General features: G+C 49.3%; 1 protein-coding gene across 4 annotated transcripts in view; it reads left to right on the forward strand.

The window, feature by feature from the left end:
• The window catches only part of SLC39A11 (solute carrier family 39 member 11), a 289,985-nt gene that overhangs the window by 22,331 nt on the left and 245,049 nt on the right, over positions 1–22,605 (forward strand). For all 4 annotated transcript variants that reach the window (XM_055408696.2, XM_055408697.2, XM_088829378.1 and 1 more), the window contains exon 4: positions 21,941–22,099. In XM_055408696.2, the coding sequence (XP_055264671.1) occupies positions 21,941–22,099 (159 nt within the window). The remainder of the gene's footprint in view (positions 1–21,940; positions 22,100–22,605) is intronic.

A 22,605-nucleotide genomic window follows, 5' to 3' on the forward strand; every position in this document is an offset into this window, starting at 1 on the left:
TCCCTCAGCGGTGGACATGTGCAGCCCTAACCACCTAACCTCCTCCAGGGAATTCCTCAGGAACCTGTGTTCTGATGGGAACCATGGTTTAGTGAAGGATGAGCTGGTGTTTGGAAAAAGCCGATTCCCCTCAGAGGCTCTGTGCAGCTGTGGGGCTGAGCATGCAGCTGACCCAGCACATAGGGTTGGGGGGATGGTTAGAGGAACACCCGACGTCCAGGACTTGGACGGGGAGCCCAGGAGGAGGCTACTGTCCCTGATCTCTGGGGAGGCTGCTGTGATGGGGTCCACCACGCGTTTGGCAGTTGGCTCCCGAGGCTGGTTGGTTTTGATAGCAGCCTAGGTCGGGAGGCAGCAGTTGTTGTACGAAAAAGGGATGTTTTCCAGTTGGTCAGGCGATAGTGGGCATCTGCTGTCTGGGAACGCCAGCTCTTCCTTGGGTCTCCTTGACATTTGCAAAAGAAGGATGAGAGGCAGGCTCTACTGCTTTGAGACCTCGAGCCTGAGTTTAGATTCTCCTTGAGGCACTGTCCTCCTTGGATCACGTGTTGTGTCTGAAAGAAAAAAAAAATCTCAGGCCTGGTGGACCCTTCTGGAAGTCATCTCAGGCACCCGCTGCCATCAGACAGGGCGATGTTTCACCCAGGGCACGCAGATGGTGGGAGCACAGCTTGTTCCCAAAGACGTTTGCCGAGAAAGACTTTGTACACTTTTTGGGGGGATGGGAGCGATGGTCTAATTGAGTATTTAGTTAGTTTCTTAGAAGCGTATCTAATCTAGATGTCTTCAGCTGAAATTTAAATAAAAGAGAGTAGCTGACATCGTTTTTCATAGGCATCTTAGTACAAATCACATTAAAATAACCTTTATTAAGTATCGGCGCTTTTGTAAGATACTCTGAGTGCAAGGGATAAAAGGTAGTATCGGTTAAGTTTTATCCTTTAAGGGGCTTCCCTGGTGGTCTAGTGGCTTAGACTCCATACTGCCAATGCAGGGAGCCCGGATTTCATCTCTGTTCAGGGAACAAGCAGGACTAGATCCCACATGCTGCGGCTAAGACCTGGTGCCCTGGTTAAGAATCCGCCTTGCAATGCAGAGGACGTGAGTTCGATCCCTGGTTGGGGAGCTAAGATCTCACACGCCTCAACTAAGACCCTGTGCAGCCAAATAAATATTTTTTAAAAAGTTTCATCCTTTAGGCCTTAGCACCAGGACGAGATCTATACATGTTATTCACTTAAGTGCTTTGTGCTAGGGCTGATATTGGGTGGCAGGTTCCTGCTTTTCCCTGGTCCCTTGTTCAGAAGGAGGGGAGAGGAGCAAATAAGCCAAGCTTTGTCAAGAGCCAGTGTGAGTTCAGAGATGGCTGAACAAAGGGCAGAAAAGCCCTTTGTCTTGGCCCAGAAGGTGGAGCAAGGAGACTGTTGTCTTAAGACCAACCCATCCACCATTTCCTGAGCACCTACTGTGTACTTGTGGGGGGTAAGCCAGGAAGTAAGGTGTAGCCCCTCCCTGCGGGGGGTTGAGGATGGGTTTGGACAGACAGGTCACAGTCACCAGTAATCAAGAGACCGGTCAGTGTGTGGTTGTAAGAAGCTGATTGACAGAAGGTGATGGGAACCCGGGGACAGGGAGGTTCTTTCTAGTTGGGAGGATAGGACTTTTTTGTGGCTGAAGCTCAGATTGGAAGCACAGGTAGAGTTTGGGGTGGGGAGGGAGCATGTGTTCATGCCTGTGTGCTTGGTCGTTCAGTCGTGTCCGACTCTTTGCGGCCCTGTGGACTGTAGCCCACCAGGCTCCTCTGTCCGGGGGATTCCCCAGGCAAGAATACTGGAGCAGGTTGCTGTTTCCTGCTCCAGGGGACCTTCCCGACCCAGGGACTGAACCCAGGTCTCCTGCATTGGCAGGCAGATTCTTTACTGTCTGAGCCACCAGGGAAGCCCAGGGAGTGAGCAGGGAAAGGAAATGAATTATAGGTAGGAGCAGCAGCGAGTTGGAAGTACAGAGAGAGAAGTGCTGGGTGGCGATGGGTTTGGTTGGTAGGTGATGCTGGAAAGAAAAGCTGGGGCTCAGGTGTGAACAGCCTGGAGTCCTGTGGAAGGGAGTTTGTGTTCTGTTCTCTAGACCAGGGAGACCCTGGAGGTTTCTGAGAGGTTGGCGTCAGAGCCGTGCTCTCAGGAAATGCTTTCTGTGGATAGCAGACAGCATGGCCACAGGGAGCGTGCAGGAGGAGGCCGGCCATGGGCAGGCAGGCTGGAGGCTCTTGCATTGATCTACATGTGATGCCTGGACTCATCGGTGGCCTTGACCCTGGGCGGACGCAGAGGAGTTGCGAAGGGAGAGAGCGAGAGACGTCCTTGCTGGGGAGCTCAGGGACTTGGCCATCGTTTGATTGTGAAGGCAGCCGGGAGGTTCAGGCACTTCACGAGTACTGTATTCCTGGGGCTTCCTCCCCTGGGGTTGTCTGAGGACTCAGCTTCACCATCCTGTCTGTTGGGCTGAGGGGGACTCTCCCAGAAATGGGGAGATTTGGGAGGTATCTCTTAGGTTTACACTAGGCTTTTCTCATCTGAGTGGTTTGTTCTTTGGAGTCTGTGTTTTGGGGTGGTTTCCATGGCAACCAGACGCCTTCGGCTAGTTGTACTGATGGTGATGCTTCTTGCTGCTTGCTCTGCTTTTAGTGGTCTGTGTCCATTAGGCTGAGGTTCGACTGGGTGTAACTGAAACCCAAAAACAGCGACTTAAGTAAGAAAGCTTCCTCTGATATAGAAGAAATCTGGAGACCGTGGCTGGGAACATAGTTCCATGGAGTCACCAGGGATCTAGACTCCTCTGTTGCTCATCACCTTGCCCCAGACGGGACCCTTCGTCTTTCTGGCCCAAAATAGCTGCTAGAGATCAGGCCATCACATCTGCCTTCTGGGCAGCAGAACGGCAGGAAGGAGGGAGATTCCTTGCAAGTCTTGCATGACAACTCCATTTATAACTCTTTGGCCAGAACTTATTGGTAAGACCTCTCTAGCTGCGTGGAAGGCTAAGATGCATGGTCTGTACTTTGGGATTCTGTTGCTGAAGGAGAGAGGACAGTGGAACTTGAGCAGGCAGTTAGCACTCTTGGTCACACAGCGTGGTGCAGAGAGAGCTCTGAGCCCTCACAGTATCATTGGCTTACCTTCTCGCGTGCACTTTCTGTATAGTTATATTTCAAAGTGAGCTGTGTTAGTTCTTTCTTTAACTGGTTCCTTTTGAAATGAAGGAGTGATGCATGAACTTGGTAAGAAGTTCAAGTAATTCAAAAGGGTGTACAATAAAGAATAAGTCCGTCCGTCTCTTTGCATCTGTCAGGGGCTTTTGGGAGGGGGGCATGAGTGATGAAAAGCCAACTCAGTCCGGCACAAGGAAGAAAAGACATGTACTGGTCCAGGCAGTTAAGATATCCAGGCACAGAACCGGCCTCAGAATCCGCTAATTTTGGATCAAAGGCCGTTGCTGGGACCTGTTTTTGTCCTGGCCCTGCTTTGCTTTGTGCGGCTTCATCTTCTTTTTTCCTTTTTTTTTTTTGCCTGCTTGTGGGATCTTCGTTCCTCAGCCAGGGGTCGAACCCATACCTGTTGCTTGGAAGTGTGGGGTCTTAGTCCAGGGGCTAAGGGAAGTCCCTGTGTGATTCTGTTTTCAGTAGTCTATCCACATCCTCTGAGGCTCAGGTTCAGAGGAGCGAGGTCTTCCCCAGCGCTTGGGGCTGAGGTTCACGGGCAGCGAGCCGCTGGCCTGACTCGGGTTATGTTGTGTCCCTGAAGGCCAGTTCCTGTTCCTGTGGGGATGTCACGCATTCACTGGCCAGGGCTGGGCACTTCCCTCGTCCAGCGATCCCTGGACCACCTCACCGGGTCCCCCCGTCTTGTTTCCCTTTTGCCTCCCAGCCTTCCTCTGGCCGTCCCGCCCAGTGAGACCCAGTGCCGGCTCTCTGCGTTTCCATTACGTTTGTCAACTTAAACACCCAAGGAAGAAATTCAAAGAGCCGCTGAAGCTTGGTTTGTGCTCTGCAGGCTGTGGAGGAGTGGAGCCGTGCGGGCCGGATTAGTCACAGGTGTTCTGGTCTCCTGGGAGAAAAGGGCTCCGTTCTTCTCAGTACAAGGGCTCCATTGTTCTAGAAGCAAGAATTAGCTATCCAGTGAGGTGGCATTCTGTGGCTGGCAGTCATGTGACCTCCCCGGAATCTCTGTGTGTGTTGAGGACTCTTGGCCTCTCATGAGTGGGTACATCCAAGCTGTGGATTTGGAAGAAACTTGGGCCAAATACTGTTTGCTTTTTTTTTTTTAATATTCCATGCTTCTGCATTTCTTGGTTTCATTATCCTGCACCTGTGTTACTTTGATTTCTCTTTTTTGAATTCCAAAATGTCTTCCCCCCCACCTCCTTTTTAAATGTATTCATTTTTAGCTGCGTGGATCTTTGTGGTGTGTGGGCTTCTCTCTGGCTGTGGCTTGGGCTTAGTTGCCATGGAGCATGGGTGATCTCAGTTCTCCAACCAAGGATCGAACCCGCATCCCGTGCATTGGAGGCGGATTCTTAACCAGCTCAACTACCAGGGACATCTCCCAAAATGTCCTTTTAAATTCAGGGATCAACCTTCTTCCCTCTTTGTAGGTGAGTCCTGCCTCACTGGATGACTGTAAGTTATGGATATAAAGAGCTTTTTGCTGAGGGTGAGACAGAGGGAGAGAAAGCCTGAATGTCTCCGGCGAGTGTGTGGGCGGTGCGTGGGGGCGGTGCCAGGCTGAGGTTTTTATTCATCTCGTTGTCCCCGACTGGGGTGATGAGACATGTGGAGCTCAGAGGAGCTGTCATCTATGGCTGAGCATCCTTGCTGGCTGCTTTCTCAGGGCCTGGAGAGGCTATTGTCCTCAGGGTCGGGGTGGGTAGAACCTCCACCCTGATGCCTCCCACCCCGAGGAGTCGGACCTCAGGAGTGCTGTTTTTTCCAGGCAGCGGAGGCCAGGAGGCAGGGCCCTGAGCCGGTAGTGGTAGAGCGAGTACTGGGCCTGGCCCGGGAGTCGTGAGCCCCGGGCTTGCGTTTCTAGCTCCTTACAGTCCGCATGATTAGTGGCAAGTCCTGTAACCTGCAGGCAAGCCTCTTAGGGCTCCACCGAGACTGAAATCCTTCCCCTTCTCCCACGATGGGAGGAAAAATCCAGTCATGACCGTGTAATGCTTCTGTGCCCTCCGGAGCCAAGAGAGACCGAAATACCAGGATGGCAAACACTTTAATAGCTTTCCCGGCTGCCCTGCCTTGTAATCTCCACATCTGACTCTGGCTGCAGGCCAGGAGCCGATTCCTCACCGAACAGAACCATCACGCCCCGTGGAGGTTCAGCTGCCCTAGTGAATCGTGCAGTTGAGAAGCAGTGTGTGTGGCGAGGGTTCATCTTAACCTGCCATGGATTTTCTTTTCTCTCATTCTTTTTCTGCTATAGGAGTTTTCTTTGGAAACCTTTCTGTTTCTGAAACTGTTTCTGGTCTTCTGTGGAGAAATCAACCACGACAGCCCTGGGGCTAAGTGAGTTAGTTCTCCAGGAGGGTGGAAAGAATATGTATCTGTTAAAGGCATAAACAAGGGGAAAATGGATTAATATTGTCATTGCCTGTGCATAAGCTTTAAGTAGATTACCGATTCCACTGTGTGCGGCACTTCGTAATTACGCGTCAAGGAACCCGTGGGGAGTGGGGTGACCGTGTGCTCACTTCAGAGAATACTTGCATGCTCTGAGCTCGTGAGCCCCAAATACTATTCTGTGACATTGGTTTATGGCTTCATAGTTTTCAAAACCCTTTCCCATCCGCTACCTCATCTGTCCCCGAGTAGTCCCGCCGCTCGCTTTCATTATTTGCATATAACAGCGAGGCGTCTTCTCTGTCCCACAGTGGACTCCTTTGTCTGACTTAAGGCGGGAGGGGAAGAGAAGGGAGCCTTCAGTGGTCCCCCTGCTACTTCCTCCCAAACTCCCCCACCCAGGGTGTGCCAGGCACTGTTGTAGCCACTGGGAATCAAACAGTAAGCAAAGCACAAAAACATTCCCGCCCTCCTAGGACTGCCATTCTAGTTGAGAGCCACGTGATATACTCTGCAGTGAAACTTAGAGTATGTCTGACAGAGATCCATGTCACGGAGAAGAATAAAGGACAGGGGGAGGGTAGAGAGTGCCCTGGCGAGTGGGGGAGTCATGTGTAGTGCAGTTTCAAAAAGAGAAGAATCCGGGAAGAGTCTAAGGAAGTACCTCTAACATGTGGAAGGCTCTCAATAATTTTTTTTAAATTAGTAAACAGATAAATAAATGCCCAAATGGATGGATGGATGGATGGGTAATGGATGGGTAATAGATGGATGGATGCTTGGGTGACTAATGGATGTATGGATAGATGGATGAACAGGTAGATGGATGGATGGGTAGATGGGTAGGTAGGTGAGCAGACAGATGGATAGACATGGATGGATGGGTGACTGATGGATGGATGGGTGATTGATGGGTGGATGGATGAAGAAGGATGAGTCTTTATTCCCCCCTCCCCCATAGATCTGTACTTCCTTTGAGAGCTTTACTGTGCCTGAATATTTTCACACCCGCATTTCATGAATCAGTGTGGGGCACCCTAAGTACGACCTCACCTCATGAAGTCCCTGGAGAGGGGGAGCCCCTTCCTACTGGAGATGGCTAGCATCCAAACTGGCTCGGAGCAGGAATGTGCTTGGTACTGTGGCGGGTTGAGTTGAAAATAAATTATTACCAGTTACTCTGGGGAGTTTGCCTTTCCTGTACCCCACCTTGGCTCTCTCATTATGGACCCAGTTCTGAAAGCCCTCGGGGTTTGCCTGCTGTGTCCCTCTGGGAGCCTGGTCCCTCCCCGAATCTTGCCATCAGAAGTTTGCTCCTTAGGGAAATTTAGCATCTCATTTCTTCCATTATTATCTCTCAGACCCCTCTAAGCTGGGATTTAGTACCTTTTGACAAGCATCTGTAGCTCCCCTAGAAGGCAAGAGCTGCTGTTTTTACTGTTGAGGCTTGGTCCTTAGTACAGGGTTCTAAACAATACTTTTGAAATGTGTTAAATGAGTGTGGCACATTTGTTTGAGGGTTTCTTTGAGGTTGGCTGCCTTTAAGTCCAGCCCAGTTTCTCCAGATATTCTGTGTGCGCTGATTTATATCCCTGGAACCTCGGAATGATATCTCCAAATAGGCAGTGAGAAATCCTCTCCGTGGAGTCTGTAAGGAAATCGGTCTTTCTGATTCTCCCAATGAAGGAAGAAACTAATTGAATGTAAACTCATTACATCTCTGAAGCACTTTGAAAATTTCCCCACGATTTAATTATGATGAAGTCCTCAGGATGTAGTCATGCCAGGAAATGTCGCAAACCATCAGCCCTGTGGGTTGAGCTCGGGGCAGAGGCCACCGGGCACCGAGATGTAGTGCCTTTTCCCCAGCGGATGTGTCCGCTGGTGTGACGGTGAGCCCTGGAGTCACCTTGCTTGGGTTTGGTCCTGATTTCTCAGCTGTGTGCGCTTGGACTAGTTGGCTTAGACTCTGTAAGCCTCAGTTTCCTCGTCTGTAGAACGGAGCCCTTGGGATGGTCTCCATCACGGGGTTGCTGTGTGGATGAAATGAGCAACTGTACCTGAAGCACTTAGAGTGGTTGGCACACTGCAGATGTCCAGTGTCTGTCGCTCACTCACATCAGATCACGGGAAAAGGTGGAGGACACGTGAGGAACTTGGGATCGATATAAATCAGTGCGGGCTTCCCTGGAAGCTCAGCTGGTAAAGAATCCGCCTGCAATGCAGGAGGCCCAGTTTGATTCCTGGGTCAGGAAGATCTCCTGGAGAAGGGATAGGCTACCCACTCCAGTATTCTTGGGCTTCCCTTGTGGCTCAGATGGTAAAGAATTCACCTGCAGTGTGGGAGACCTGGGTTTGATTCCTGGGTCGGGAAGATCCCCTGGAAGAGGGCATGGCAACCCACTCTACTGTTCTTGCCTGGAGAATCCCCATGGACAGAGGAGCCTGGCGGGCTCCAGTCCGTGGGGTCGTAAGGAGTGGGACACGACTGAGCGACTGAGCACACACCCACATAAATCAGCGTAGTGGGTATCACGAGTTTTGAAGCCGCTGGTGTGTCTGGCTGTGCTGGGCCTTCCTTGCCTCGTGCAGGACCTTCCGTTGCCCTGCACGCACCTCTCGTTGTGGGGCACGGGCTCGGTGGTTGCGATGGTCGGTCTTAGTTGCTCTGGGGTGTGTGGGATCCCAGTTCCATGACCAGGGACTGAACCCACATCGCCTGCATTGCAAGGCAGGTTCTTAACCCCGGGCCACCAGGGAAGCCCCGGGCGTTACGGTTTTGGTCGAGTTTTGCTCCGGTCTCTGTGGCGCTCGGTATTACTGCGCATCTCTCTTGCTCGTCCCTAGATGACGCCTCTGAGTCTCTCTTCTCCGCAGCGCGCTCCTCTGTACTTCTCTTCGTCCACACATCATTTAAAAGGTGGGATCACACCAAGCATAGTGTTTAAAAATGCGTTCTTTCACGATAAAGCCTGAGCCTTTTCTTGTTGTTTTGGGGGTTGCATGGTACTTCATTACACAAATTGGCCATATTATTTGTTTTCATCTTTATTGAGGGATAAGATGGTAAAGATTCTGCCTGCATTGCAGGAGACCTGGGTTTGATCCCTGGGTCGGGAAGATCGCCTGGAGAAGGGAATGGCAACCCACTCCAGTGCTCTTGCTGGAGAATCCCATGGATAGAGGGCCCTGGTGGGCTACAGTCCATGGGGTTGCAAAGAGTCAGACACAACTGAGCAACTGACACTTTCAAACCTCACATAACCATGGTATCCTTTACTAACGACTTCTTAGACATTTAAGTGGGGCTCAATTTTTGGAATCATCATTTATTGTTTTCAGAGTTAATAGTTGCACTGATTTAGAAAGAGCAAATGTTAATAGAAGGCTTAGAAAGAAAAAAGAAAAAGGCAGTCCCCCCACCATGGCCCCATCCTCTTTTAAGAAGTAACCACTTTTGTCTGTTTCTTGAGAAACCTTCTCCCACATTTCTAAGTATATTTAGGTACTATATCTGCAATATCTTGATTTGGAAACCAGCGCCCTCTGGTTCTGGTAGATGCCATTTGATGCTCCTGTAACAGTTCCCCCTCTGGTTCTCTGCTCTCTTGTTATTAGTCTTATTAGTTGCCTGTCGCACTTCCTGGACCGAGTGTCTCCTTTTCCTCTCTTTTCTCTCTGTTTCTTGTGAAACCTTTGCTGTTTTATTCTGCACGGTGGGGAGTGTCATTGCCTTTAACTCCGTAAAAAGAGCAAATGCTTCTTCTGTTGTTGTTGCCTTCAGAATTCCCATTTCTGAAAATAGTTTCTTGCTCTCCCTGTTTTTGGTTTGTTTTGTTTCCTCTCTAGCAGCCTGTGCGTTTCGTGGATCCCGTCAGTGCCTTCGCGTCTGTCTGACAGTAATGACAGGTTTTTCTCTTAGCAGCCATTGTCTCCCTGAGTCCCCTGCTTCCCCCGAGAGCCTTCATTTTCTCCTGTTTGGTTATTTTCTCCAATGACTTACTCTTATCATAGGAAAAATAGAGACAGACTCTAAGCACACGCAGCACCAATTATTTGTACAGTCTTTAGGCTAGTTTTTGCACTAAGCGTTTTACATGCTTTATTGCACATAATCCTTAAAACGTGTTCACCGATAGCTCAAGGGGTAAAGGATCCACCTTTAATGCAGGAGACTCGGGTTCATTCCCTGGGTCGGGAAGATCCCCTGGAGGAGGAAATGGCAACCTACTCCAGTATTCTTGCTGGAGAATCCCATGAACGGAGGAGCCTGGTGGGCTACAGTCCGTGGGGTCGCAAAGAGTCGAACACGACTAAGCACTGACGGATGGATGGAATCCTTAGAATAACTCTGTAGGAGACTAGCACCACCGTAGGATGAGGTCATGGTCAAGGACTCCGCAGCCACACTGGCTGGGGTTGAATCTTGACTGCCGCTTACTGTTGTTAATAGTGACTTAACCGCACCGTGCCTCGGTTTCCCCATCTCTGAAGTAGGGGTAGTAATAGGACCTGACTCTTATGTCAAGAGGATGAAGAAAGTTCCCGGCAGACACTGAATCTCCATGGAAATGTCGTTGTTGTTAATTACATTTCACTTCTGAGTGTCATTATTATTTCTGTTACTATTTCCATTTTCCGTATGAAGAAACAGTAATGCTAGAGGGATGAATCTCTCACCCAAGGACTCCCAGCTGGGAGATTGGAGAGAGAGTTGGACCTTGGATTTGAACCAAGTAGTCTGACTCCAGAGTCCTGCCTTCCATCCACTATCTGTTGTTTTTGTTCAATCGCTAAGTCGTGTCCGACTCTTTGCAGTCCCGTGAACTGCAGCACGCCAGACTTCCCTGTCCTCCACGGTCTCCTGGCGTTTGCTCTGATCCATGTGCATTGAGTCGGTGATACTATCCAACCAACTCATCCTCTGTCGCCCCCTTCTCCTTTTGCCTTCAATCTTTCCCAGTATGAGAGTCTTTTCCAGTGAGTTGGCTCTTTACATCAGGTGGCCAAAATACTGGAGCTTCAGCTTTAGCTTCAGTCCTCCCAATGAATATTGAGGGTTCATTCCCCTTAAGATTGACTGGTTTGATCTCCTTGTAGTTCAAGGGACTCTCCAGAGTCTTCTTCAGCCCTGAAATTCAAAAGCATCAATTGTTTGGCACTCGGCCTTCTTTATGGTCCAACTCTCACATCCATACATGACTGCTGGAAAAACCATAGCTTTGACTGTACAGACCTTTGTTGGCAAAGTAATGTCTCTGCTTTTTAATGCGCTGTCTAGGTTTGTCATAGCTTTCCTTCCAAGGAGCAAGCGTCTTTTAATTTCATGGCTGCAGCCACCGTCCGAAATTTTGCAGTATTGCGTTTCAGAGAGAGAGACAGACAGAAAGACGGCAGATCTGCCTTGGAATTGCCGGTGGTGCTCGCCAGGGTTGACAGGAGAATATAGGATAGTCCACATCCTTCAGGTGAGTTAGGACAGAAAACACTCTGAGAACCCAGGCTTTCACGTGTGGCGAAAATGAATCGTGATTGTGTCTGGAGTGAGGGGCGGCATCCTTCCTGCTCCTTGACCTTGACAGTCCCGTCCCTAAGCCCGCCCTGCGGATTTCCTTCGAGCCTGGAGGGATGCCCAGAGCCCGCAGTTTGGGGGTTTGTCCCCTCTCTGGAAGAAGACCGGCGAAGAGACCTCAGAGCTCTCTCTCTACGGAGCCAGACGGCTCAGTCTGCTCTCCTCTGTCACGTGCTGGCAGATTTTGAGTGCCAGCCAGGTCTGGAGCAGCTTGGACCAGCGGGGGCGAGCGGCAGGGTGGGGTGGGGAGGCTTGACCAGCTGGTGCAGCCGCCCGTCCACAGGCCGAAGTCCAGAGGGTGCTGATGGGTTGGTGGCTGGGTGCCACGGAGAGGGTGCTTCGGGCAGCAGGGCGTTCTCACTCTCTTGGGGACCAGCTGGTGAGGAGGTTTGATGAGGACACCCCCACCTCCCTTTTCTTAGTCTACATGGAGTTAACAGTTTTGGCAGGCTGAGGGCTTCTGAAGTCCTCTGTCATCGAGTTCTTCCAAATGTAAGGGCTGATGAATTAATAATGAGCGTGCTGATGCCTCTCTGGCATTCACCGTAGTGGGTCTGTGCCGGAGGAATGGTGAATGCAAACGAAAACTAAATGTTAGGAGCATCGTGGTCTTATTTTAAGTGTAGTTAAGGTCATGGCTCAGTGGTAAAGGATCTGCCTGCAATGCAGGAGATCTGGGTTTGATCCCTGGGTCGTGAAGATCCCTTGGAGAAGGAAATGACAACCCCCTCTAGTAATCTTGCCTGGAGAATCCCATGGACAGAGAAGCCTGACGGGCTACTGTTCATGGGTCACAAGGAGTCAGACACGACTGACTGACTTAACACCCCAGTTTCACACTGGAACCTGGATACAGAAGAGACTATCTCTGGTGCAAATGTGGTTCATTAGAATCTGGAGCGACCTCCCTAAGAGTTAAAGAAACTGAGTACGATTTACATGGAATAATATGCACACATCTTCAAGTGTCAACCCAATGGATTTCTTTTTTAATTTTTTTTTTTTTTAGTTAAAGGATCGGAGAAGGCAATGGCAAGCCACTCCAGTACTCTTGCCTAGAAAATCCCATGGATGGAGGAGCCTGGTGGGCTGCAGTCCATGGGGTTGCTAAGGGTCGGATACGACTGAGCGACTTCACTGTCACTTTTCACTTTCACACATTGGAGAAGGAAATGGCAGCCCATTCCAGTGTTCTTGCCTGGAGAATCCCAGGGACGGGGGAGCCTGGTGGGCTTCCGTCTATGGGGTCGCACAGAGTCGGACACGACTGAAGTGACTTAGCAGCAGCAGCAGCAGCAGTTAAAGGATAATCGCTTTACAATATTGTGTTGGTTTCTGCCATACATCAACCTGAATCAGCCAGAGGTATAAATATGTTCCCTGCCTCTTGAACCTCCCTCCCACCTCCCACCCCTGTGGCTTTTGACAGTTGTATACATCTGTTTACACATCTCCCAAAATGGAATCGAAGATGTTTCTGTCACCCCAGAAAGAGCTTCTATTACCTAAGTCAGTTCTGCCTCTCCTTAGGCAAGCACTTTGTAATTTCTGTCACCATCAGTTCAGTTGCTCAGTCATGTCTTCCTCTTTGCAACCCCATGGACTGTAGCGAACCAGCCTTCCCTGTCCATAACCAACTCCCAGAGCTTGCTCAAACCCATGTCTGTCGAGTCGGTGATGTCATCCAACCACCTCATCCTCTGTTGTCCCCTTCTCCTCCTGCCCCCAATCCCTCCCAGCATCAGGGTCTTTTTCAGTGAGTCAGTTCTTTGCATCAGGTAGCCAAAGCATTGGAGTTTCAGCTTCAGCATCAGTCCTTCCAGTGAATAGTCAGGACTGATTTCCTTTAGGATGGACTGGTTGAATCTCCTTGCAGTCCAAGGGGCTCTCAAGAGTCTTCTCCAACACCACAGTTCAAAAGCATCAATTCTTCGGTGCTCAGCTTTCTTCATAGTCCTACTCTCCCATCCATACATGACCACTGGAAAAACCACAGCTTTGACTAGATGGACCTTTGTTGGCAAAGGCATGTCTCTGCTTTTTAATATGCTGTCTAGGTTCGTCATAGGTTTTCTTTCGAGGAGCAAGTGGCTTTTAATTTCATGGCTGCAGTCACATCTGCAGTGATTTTGGAACCCCCAAAAATAAAGTCTGACACTGTTTCCACTGTTTCCCCATCTATTTGCCGTGATGTGATGGGACCGGATTCCATGATCTTGGCTTTCTGAATGTTGAGTTTTAAGCCAGCTTTTTCACTCTCCTCTTTCACTTTCATCAAGAGGCTCTTTAGTTCCTCTTCACTTTCTGCCATAAGGGTGGTGTCATCTGCATATCTGAAGTTATTGATATTTCTCCTGGCATTCTTGATTCCAGCTTGTGCTTCATCCAGCACAGGGTTTCTCATGATGTACTCTGCATGTAAGTTAAATAAGCAGGGTGACAGTATACAGCCTTGACATACTCCTTTCCCGATTTGGAACCAGTCTGTTGTTCCATGTCCAGTTTTAACTGTTGCTTCTTGACCTGCATCCAGATTTCTTAGAAGGCAGGTAAGGTGGTCTGGCATTCCCATCTCTTTCAGACTCTTCCACAGTTCGTTGTGATCCACACAGTCAAAGGCTTTGGTGTAGTCAATAAAGCAGAAGTAGATGTCTTTCTGGAACTCTCTTGCTTTTTTGATGATCCAGAGGACGTTGCCAATTTGATCTCTGGTTCCTCTGCCTTTTCTAAATGCAGCTTGAACATCTGGAAGTTCACAGTTCACATACTGTTGAAACCTGTACCATAGATGGGTTTTAAATATTCTTGTGCTTGAAAGGAATCACACAGGGGAGGGCTCTGTGTGTGTGTGTTTATATACAGGTTCCTTTCACTCAGTGCGATGTTTGCGACTCTTCTGTGTCATGATATCGGTAGTTTTCCCTCTTTTTATTGCTAGGGAATATTTCATTTATAAATGGACCATGGTGGGTCTGTCCATTCTCCTGGACATTGGGGTTCCTGCATTTGGGTTTAGGTTGTGACTAAAGCTGCTGTGAACACTCCTGAGTCTGTGTGTGGACATATATTTTCGTTTCTCTTGGGGCAGGTCTCCAGCAGAGGGATCACTGGGTCACAGGGTGGATTCTTTTTGAAGCTCCAGTGCTCTCTCCTAGTTTGGAAATTACATACCAGCTGGTAGGCCAGGCTTTTTTCCATTATTTTCATCAGGCAGGTGTGGCTGGCAAGACTTAGGTCACCCGGGCAAGTCTGCCTCAACCAACAACTGTAATTGAAGCTGAATGTAAATGATTATAATTCTGAGCTGTTTGGTTTAATTTTGTAAAATTGCAAGAAGCTGGTGTATTTTGAGGGTTGTATTTTTTTTTTTAAATAAAAGATTAAGTATAGGTAGAGCCCCCATATGAATTTGATTCATGCCTGAGTCATGACTGAGCATTGACGTGCCGCACTGGAGAGCTGACTCAATGCAAAATTTATGTGCCCCTCCCCACCCCCCGTGGGCTTCTGATGGTGACTCAGTATTGAATGGACACGAGCGACCTCATTTTGCAGGGTTTCATGCTGAGTTTTCTTTCCTTGCTGTCCCTCTGCTTGCATTCTGGTCAGCTCTCTGCTGCCCCACCCGCCGTTGATATTCATTGTGTTGTCAGTGAACTCTGTGCAATAATATCCTCCCCCTTTTTTATTAAGAGGGAGATTTTGTTTTGTAGATTGGCTTTCCCTCCAGTCTTTAAACCGTCTTCGCTGTCATAGAAGAAATGCTTAATCACACCCATCATGCCAGAATATTCTGATGTGTCCCTCAAGACACTCTTCACAAATTTCACATACGTTTCCAGAGCTGAAATTGTCCTAAAACGAACACTTAGCAGAAATGAAGAGGTCTGCCTGCTCTGGGCAGGGTGTTTAGCTACTGTTTGTCATTATGCTATGCTGGCGCCCCTGACACCAGAGGGAAATTCATAGCATTATAAAGTGTGGATACCTCTGGCATCCTGAGAAGAAGGATCATAGGAGTTTTGCTCGGTTTGGGGAACTACAGATGGGAAATATGGAATTTTACTCTCAAGCAACATGAGAAACAGCTTGCAAGTGTCTGCTGATTTCTTTTTTTTTTTATGTTAAAGAAATGATCTTATTTGAGTATAGCCGGTTGTCTGCTGATTTTAAGTGTCTCCTCCTCTGCAAGTGCCTTTCGGCCTTTTCTTTTGTTTTGTCCAGGCTGTGAGTCAGGAGCCTTTAACAAAAACACACAGTCCAAGCAGGTATCTCACTGTCATGCAGGAACCTGTCTCAAAATTCAACTTTTGTCCACAGGATCCTCTTCCTGCTTTGAGTTTTCACTGTGAATCAGGGTCTTCTATGATCAAAACATTAAAAACTATCATATCATAAATTTATAATATTTACCTATATATTTACATATTTTAAAATTATATTATCAATGTATTTAAAAAAATTCCCCCTAAGATATGTGCGTGTATATTTTAACAAATCAGGTTGTTTTGTGGGGCTCGCAATAAGCAAGTCTGCTGACTGTCCCCGCCCCCGATTCCCACATAGGGAAGCGCAAACACCGATTTTAGCTGTTTCCTCAGTTGTTTTGCCTCCACATTTTCAACAGCACGCCTACTCTGACATTTCTTGACTTTTTCAGCTTTAAGAATCTTCCATGATTTCTTGGTGTGGAAGGTGAGGATTTGGTTCTCTTTCCCATCCCCACCCCCCCCACCATGCTATACAACAGACACTGTATTTTTTTAAGGTTAGTTCAGTGGTTCCATAGTCACAGCTTAAAAATGGAATATTGTTCAGCCTTAAAAAGGGATGAAATTCTGACAACATGGATGAACCTTGAAAGCATTATGCCCAGTGAAAAAAGCCAGACATGCCCGTGAAGTGTCTGTGCATGGGTATTCCGTAGGTCACTTCAGTCACGTTCAACTCTTTGTGACCCCCGTGGACTGTAGCCCGCCAGGCTCCCCTGTCCATGGAGTTCTCCAGACAAGAATACTGGAGTGGGGGCTATGCCCTCCTCCAGGGGATCTTCCTGACCCAGGGATTGAACCCGCGTCTCCTAAGGCTTCCGCGTTGCAGGCAGATTCTTACTGCAGAGCCTGACCTGGGGACCCCCCGTGTGAGGGATCTAGGGAGGATGTGCTCTTTTGGGGAGCGGCTCCGAGTGGCTCCGCCTGACGTCTTTCGGCTGGAGCCGCTGTCACCAAGTCCAGGCTCATACAGCGCACGGCAGGCCGGGAAATCTAGAGACGAGTTGTTGGAGCAAGGGATAGCAACTTTGTTCAGGAACCTCGTTGACTGAGAAGATGGTGGGCCGGTGTCCCAAAGAACCATCTTACCGGAATTCAGGCTTCTTTTATATTAAAAGGGGAGCGGGTGTGCGTGGCTGTTCCTGGTGTCAGACTCCGCTGTTCTTGCCTCCATTTATGTAGGTCAATCACGATGTTCCTGTAAACCTCCGAAAAGACAAACGTTAGTCTCAGTTCTGCGACTTTTTATTTCTCTCTGAGTGGAAAAGTGTTTTGGAGCCTAGGACTTCCCTGGTGGTCCAGGGGTTAAGCACTGCCTGCCAGTCCTGGGGATGTGGGTTCCACCCCTGATCTGGAATATGTCACTTGCCGAGGAGCAACTAAACCTGTTTCACCTCAGCCCTGAGCCCACGCGCCTTAGGGCCCGTGCTCTGCAGCAGAGGAAGTCACCGCAATGAGAAGCCCACACACTGCAGCGAAACTAGCCGCTGCTCGCTGCAGCTGCAGAAAGCCTGCACGAAGCACTGAAGACCCGGTGCAGCCGCATAAATGAAAAAAATAAACAGATGCATACAATAAAAATGAAAGTCAGAGCCCCGAGAACGGACTATCCTGTATATTTCAGGCTAGCCAAGGCTCTGGTTTCTCCAGTGGTCATGTATGGATGTGAGAGTTGGACTGTGAAGAAAACTGACCACCGAAGAACTGATGCTTTTAAACTGTGGTGTTGGAGAAGACTCTTGAGAGTCCCTTGGACTGCAAGGAGATCCAACCAGTCCATTCTAGAGGAGATCAATCCTGGGTGTTCATTGGACGGACTGATGCTAAAGCTGAAGCTCCAATACTTTGGCCACCTCACGCGATGACTTGACTCACTGGAAAAGAGTCTGATGCTGGGAGGGATTGGGGGCGGGATCAGAAGGGGACGACAGAGAATGAGATGGCTGGATGGCATCACCGACTCGATGGAGGTGGGTTTGAGTGAACTCTGGGAGTTGGTGATGGACAGGGAGGCCTGGCATGCAGTGATTCATGGGGTCGCAAAGAGTCAGACAAGACTGAGCGACTGAACTGAACGGGCAGTATTCTTACAGCCAAAGCAATAGCATACAAAGGTAAAAGGAACAGAAACAGAGCCAGTGTGAGGCCAGATTTGTTCTTCCCTGGTGCACTGGTAGCCCAGCTCATCTTTCCAGGCAGGGTTGCAGCTGCAGGAGGACCTTCGGTCCCTGCCATCTGGAGTTGTGAAGGGGACTGGTTGGGAACGACTTTTTTTTTTTTTTTTAGCTCATTCCCTGAAGTCTTGTGCCCAGTGATTATCACCTCCCCTTCACTAGACTGTCCCCTGCAGGCCCTGCTTCTTCGGGGTAATTGAAGGTTAATCAGATACACTACTTCCTGCTTCTGTATCAGCTAGTTAATATGTCACTACATACAGATTAAAAAAGAAAAAATTGCCTAACATTTAAAGGAGCTTTCCTGGTGTTGACAGTTTCAAGGAAGCTACCCATGTTGAGGGATTATCTTAAAAAAAAATACATATATATATATAGGATTTATCATACAGTCCAGGAATTGCATTCCCTGGGGTTTACCCAAATGAACTGAGGAGTTACATCTGCACAGAAGCCAGCACCCGGGTGTTTATAGCAGTTTTATTCATAATTGCCAAAACATGGAAGCAACCGAGATGTCCTGCAATAGGTGGGTAAATAAGTAAAACCATGGCCCAGCCAGACAGTGGACTGTTCCGTCCTGTTCCGTTCAGTCGCTCAGTTGTGTCCGACTCTTTGCGCTAAAGATAAATGAGCCATCAAGCCATGAAAAGACATGGAAGAATCTTAAATGCACTTGACTTAAGTGAAAGAAGCCAGTCTGAAAAGGCTGAATACTGTACAGTTTGAACTATAAGGCATTTTGGAAAAGGCAAAACTGTGGAGCCAGTAAAAAAGATTAGCGGTTGCCACGGGTTGCCAGGGAGCAGGAAGAGATGAACGGACAGAACACAGGAGTTCTGGGACGTGAAACTACCAGTCCTGATACCAGAATAATGGATGCATGCCATTGTGCCTTTGTTCAAGCTCAGAATATACAGCACAGAGAGTGACCTCTAATGTAAGCGGTGAACTTTGGGCGGTAACCACGTGCCAGTGTAGGTTTATTGATTGTAACAAATGCACCGCCCTGGCCTAGGGTGTCGATGGTGGAGAGGTTGTGCATGTGTGGTGCAGGCAGTGTGTGGGAATTCTCTGTGCTTTCTGCTCGGTTTTGCTGTGAATATAAAACTGCTCTAAAAAAAAGTAACACTTGTCTTTATCTGCTGTGTCACTTTCCTGTTGCTGCTGTAACAAAATACCACGTGCATAGTGGCTTAGGATGACTCAGCCGTGTCATCCGACAGTACTGGGGACTAGAAGTCCAGATTGGTTCTAACTGGGGTAGAGTCAAGGCATCAGCAGGGCTGTGTTCCTGCTGGAGGCTCCTGGGAAGAACCTGTTGCTTTGCCTCCTCCGGGTTCTAGAGCCCACCGACCTCCTTTGTCTCATGACCTTTTCTCCATCTTCAAGTCAGTGGCATAGCATCTTCCAGTCTGTCCTGTCTGACCATGCTCTTGTCGTCAATCTTCTTTCTGATTCTGACCCATCTTTCTTTCTCATAACGTTCCTTGCGATGACGTGGGCCTTACCCAGCTCACCCAGGATCATCTCCCCATCTCAGAATCCTTAACCACAGCTGCTGAGTCCCTCTTGCCATGTAAGGCGACATGACAGGTTTGCGGATTAGGAGGCGGTCATCTTTGAGGGGGCTGCTTCCCAGGTGGCACTAGTGGTAAAGAACCCGCCTGCCAATGCAGGCGATGTAAGAGACGTGGGTTAGATCCCTGGGTCGGGAAGATCCCCTGAAGGAGATGATGGCAGCCCCCTCAGTATACTTGCCTGGAGAATCCCACGGACAGAGGAGCCTGGTGGGCTGCAGTCCATAGGGTCGCAAAGAGTAGGACATGACTGAAGTGACTTAGCATGTACACACATATCTTTGGAGGAGAAGTAATTATTTTGTCGATCACGTGTGCCCTTTGTTAGTAAGTTAATTAACGTTTGCACTGTCTTCCTTGCAGCGTACCAGCTTTCTCTAGTGTCAGGCAGGGGCTGCTCTTCTAGCTGCAGAGCACAGGCTTTTCATTGCGATTCCAGTGGAACCCGGCTCCGCCTCAAGACCGATTCTTGGTCACGTTCCGAGTTGTGGGAGGCAGGGAGACTGGCGAGGAAAGGAAGGAAGGAAATCCTGTTGGGTTCCAGGTTTGACTGGAGGGCAGAGGACAGGGGTTCTTAAGGAAGGGACCTACCTGAGTCATCGGAGATGCCTTTCTACATCCAGCATCTTGGATTCTGGTCCAGCCTCCCTTGAGAGGCATACCCTTTCTGATCTGCGTCTTATCACTTGTCCATGAGAATATTGTGTATTTTTCACGTGTAGAGGTAGAAAAAAGATTGGTACCCAGTGATGCCTAGGGATAGAAGGGAGCTTTGACAGAAGAGGGTGGACTTGATGTTGAGAAGGTGATGGGGCGCCAAGGCTGGGGAAGTGCCCCAGTGACATCGGCAGGGATGAGAGATGGGGAGGGACTGGAGTGGTCTTATTGGCGATGCGGTCTGAATGGGAGGCCCTGAAACATGCAAGGATGGAGGTTGCCGGGCATGTCTGTGCCGCCTCTGTACTTCTGAGTTGGTCTTCCTTGGTGGGAGCTAACCACAGATGGCAGCTCTAGAGGGCTGTTGAATTCTGAAGCAGGAGAGACAAAGTCTGGGAGAGGGATGGATTAGCCCCTGGCATAGAGGAGGTTCCCACGGCTTCCTCTGATGATCCCATGGAGCTGAACTGATGAGCCACTTTTATTGTTTCTGGGAGTCTAAATGCAAGAGACCTGGGTTCCATTTCTGGGTCGGCAAGATCCCCTGGAAAAGGAAATGGCAACCCACTCTAGTGTTCTTGCCTGGAGAATCCCATGGACAGGAGCCTGTCAGACTATAGTTCATGGGGTTGCAAGAGTTGGACTTGACTTAGCAACTAAATCACCAAACCTAGACAGTGTATTAAAAAGCAGAGACATCACTTTGCTGACAAAGGTCCATATAGTCAAACCTGCGATTTTTCCAGTAGTCATGTACAAATGTGAAAATTGGACAACAGTGAAGGCTAAGTGCCAAAAAATTGATGCTTTCGAATTGTGGACCTGGAGAAGACTCGAGAGTCCCTGGGACAGCAAGGAGATCAAACCAGTCTATCCTAAAGGAAATCAACCCTGAATATTCATTAGGAGGACATGATGCAGAATGTCCAATACTCTGGTCACCTGATGCGAAGAGCTGACTCCTTGGAAAGACGCTGATGGTGGGAAAGATTGACGGCAAAAGGAGAAGAGGGTGGCAGAAGATGAGATGGTTGGATGGCATCACTGACTCAAGGGACGTGAATTTGAGCAAACTCTGGGAGACAGGAGGACAGAGGAGCCTGGTGGGCTGCAGACCATGGGGTCACAAAGAGTCAGACCCGACTGAGCGACTCAGCAACAGCGGAGGCAGGCGCAGTCTGCTATGGGTGGCGCTGAGATTTTTCCTGGGAGCGTCTGGTGCCGAGCCAGTGCTGTGTGTGGGTGACGCTTCGCAGAAGAGAAATCGTTTTCTTTCCTCACGTATTTGTTCTTTATTGTTGTGTTCGTAATACCTGGTTCTGTCACTCGGAATGTTATTTTGGAGATGGATGATGCAGATGTGTTTTTAAAGGCAAGGCGGCGTTGAGTAATTTTAGAAACCCATTCAGCACCGTGCCTGTCAGTGCTGACTGTCATACGGTTGCAATGGGCCGTGGGTGTACTCTAGCCAAGACGTCACGGCATCTGTAAGGGGAGACAGCTGTGAGTGAGTGTCTAATTCACTGAGCACTGGAGAACCTTTGATCCCATTGACTCCACTGCGATTCGAGTCCAGCTTCATTTCTCTCCTCTCCCTCTTGTGGGTCCCTTCTCACTGAGGTGGGGGTGGTCCTGCTTTGCTCTGTTCCCTGGATCTGCCACTTCCTGGCTCAGCGACCTTGGGCAAATGATCTTATTACTTCGAGATTCAATTTTTTTATCTACAGACAGCAGCTATGACAAACCTAGATACCGTATTTAAAAGCAGAGACATCACATGACAAAGGTCGGCTATGGTTTTTCCAGAAGTCAGGTATGGACATGAGAGATGATAGCAAATTAGACTCCCTCTTCACAAGGTCAACTCCATGCTACTCCAGGTTAAGTTCTCACAAAAGTAGATTTCTCATGGCGGCTTTTTGCCTTGGAATAGTTCCTACCTACCACTGAGGATTAGAGGCCTAACGCAGGTGACACTGAAGAGTTCCAGTTGGGCCACAGAGAATTAGGCAAGTCTCCACTGGAAGGGCTTCTGGGGATGGTTTAACGGTCTGCTGCTTTTCACGGCTTTGCAGGTCATGCTGGCAGCTTCCTACTGGTCCCTCCTGGCCCCGGCAGTGGAGATGGCCACGTCCTCCGGCGGCTTCGGTTCCTTGGCCTTTCTCCCCGTGGCTGTCGGCTTCACCCTCGGAGCAGCGTTCGTCTACCTGGCCGACCTCCTGATGCCTGATTGGGTGAGTACCGCTCCTCCCTGGGCTCTCGTGTCAGGGTGCCTCCAGCTCTGTGCCATGAACCCACTTCTGTTCAAACTCAACACCCACGGTCGTGTCTCTGTTAAGTGGCCAGGGATATCGAAACAGATACTTCAAGACATTTAGGGCTTTCACCTCGAGGGACTGAATTGTGACTGAAACGAAAATAGGCTCTCAGTGGTCTGACTCATCATCCCTTCAGCTGCATTTTGGTAAGTTCGGATTTTAAAGGTCAGATCTCACTGAACACGTGGAGAACAACTTGACGTCATTCGGTGCGGCCCTGTCTGCAGGAGCGGACCTCGACTGGGGCAAGGGAGTGACCGGGACGCCAGTCCTGACCCTTAGAGAGCTTGTGACGTCACCAGGAGCTGAGAAGACGCCGAACCACAGCAGAAGACCCTCAGTGGAGAATCCACTCCATGAGCGCTGGTTAACAGGAGGACGAGGCGGGGGACCGGGCAGCGGGGCTCTGGACTGGGTTCGCT

The sequence above is a fragment of the Moschus berezovskii genome, chromosome 20, assembly GCF_049115385.1.
Source record: "Moschus berezovskii isolate FMDL1 chromosome 20, NW_MosBer_1.0, whole genome shotgun sequence".
NCBI lineage: Eukaryota > Metazoa > Chordata > Mammalia > Artiodactyla > Moschidae > Moschus > Moschus berezovskii.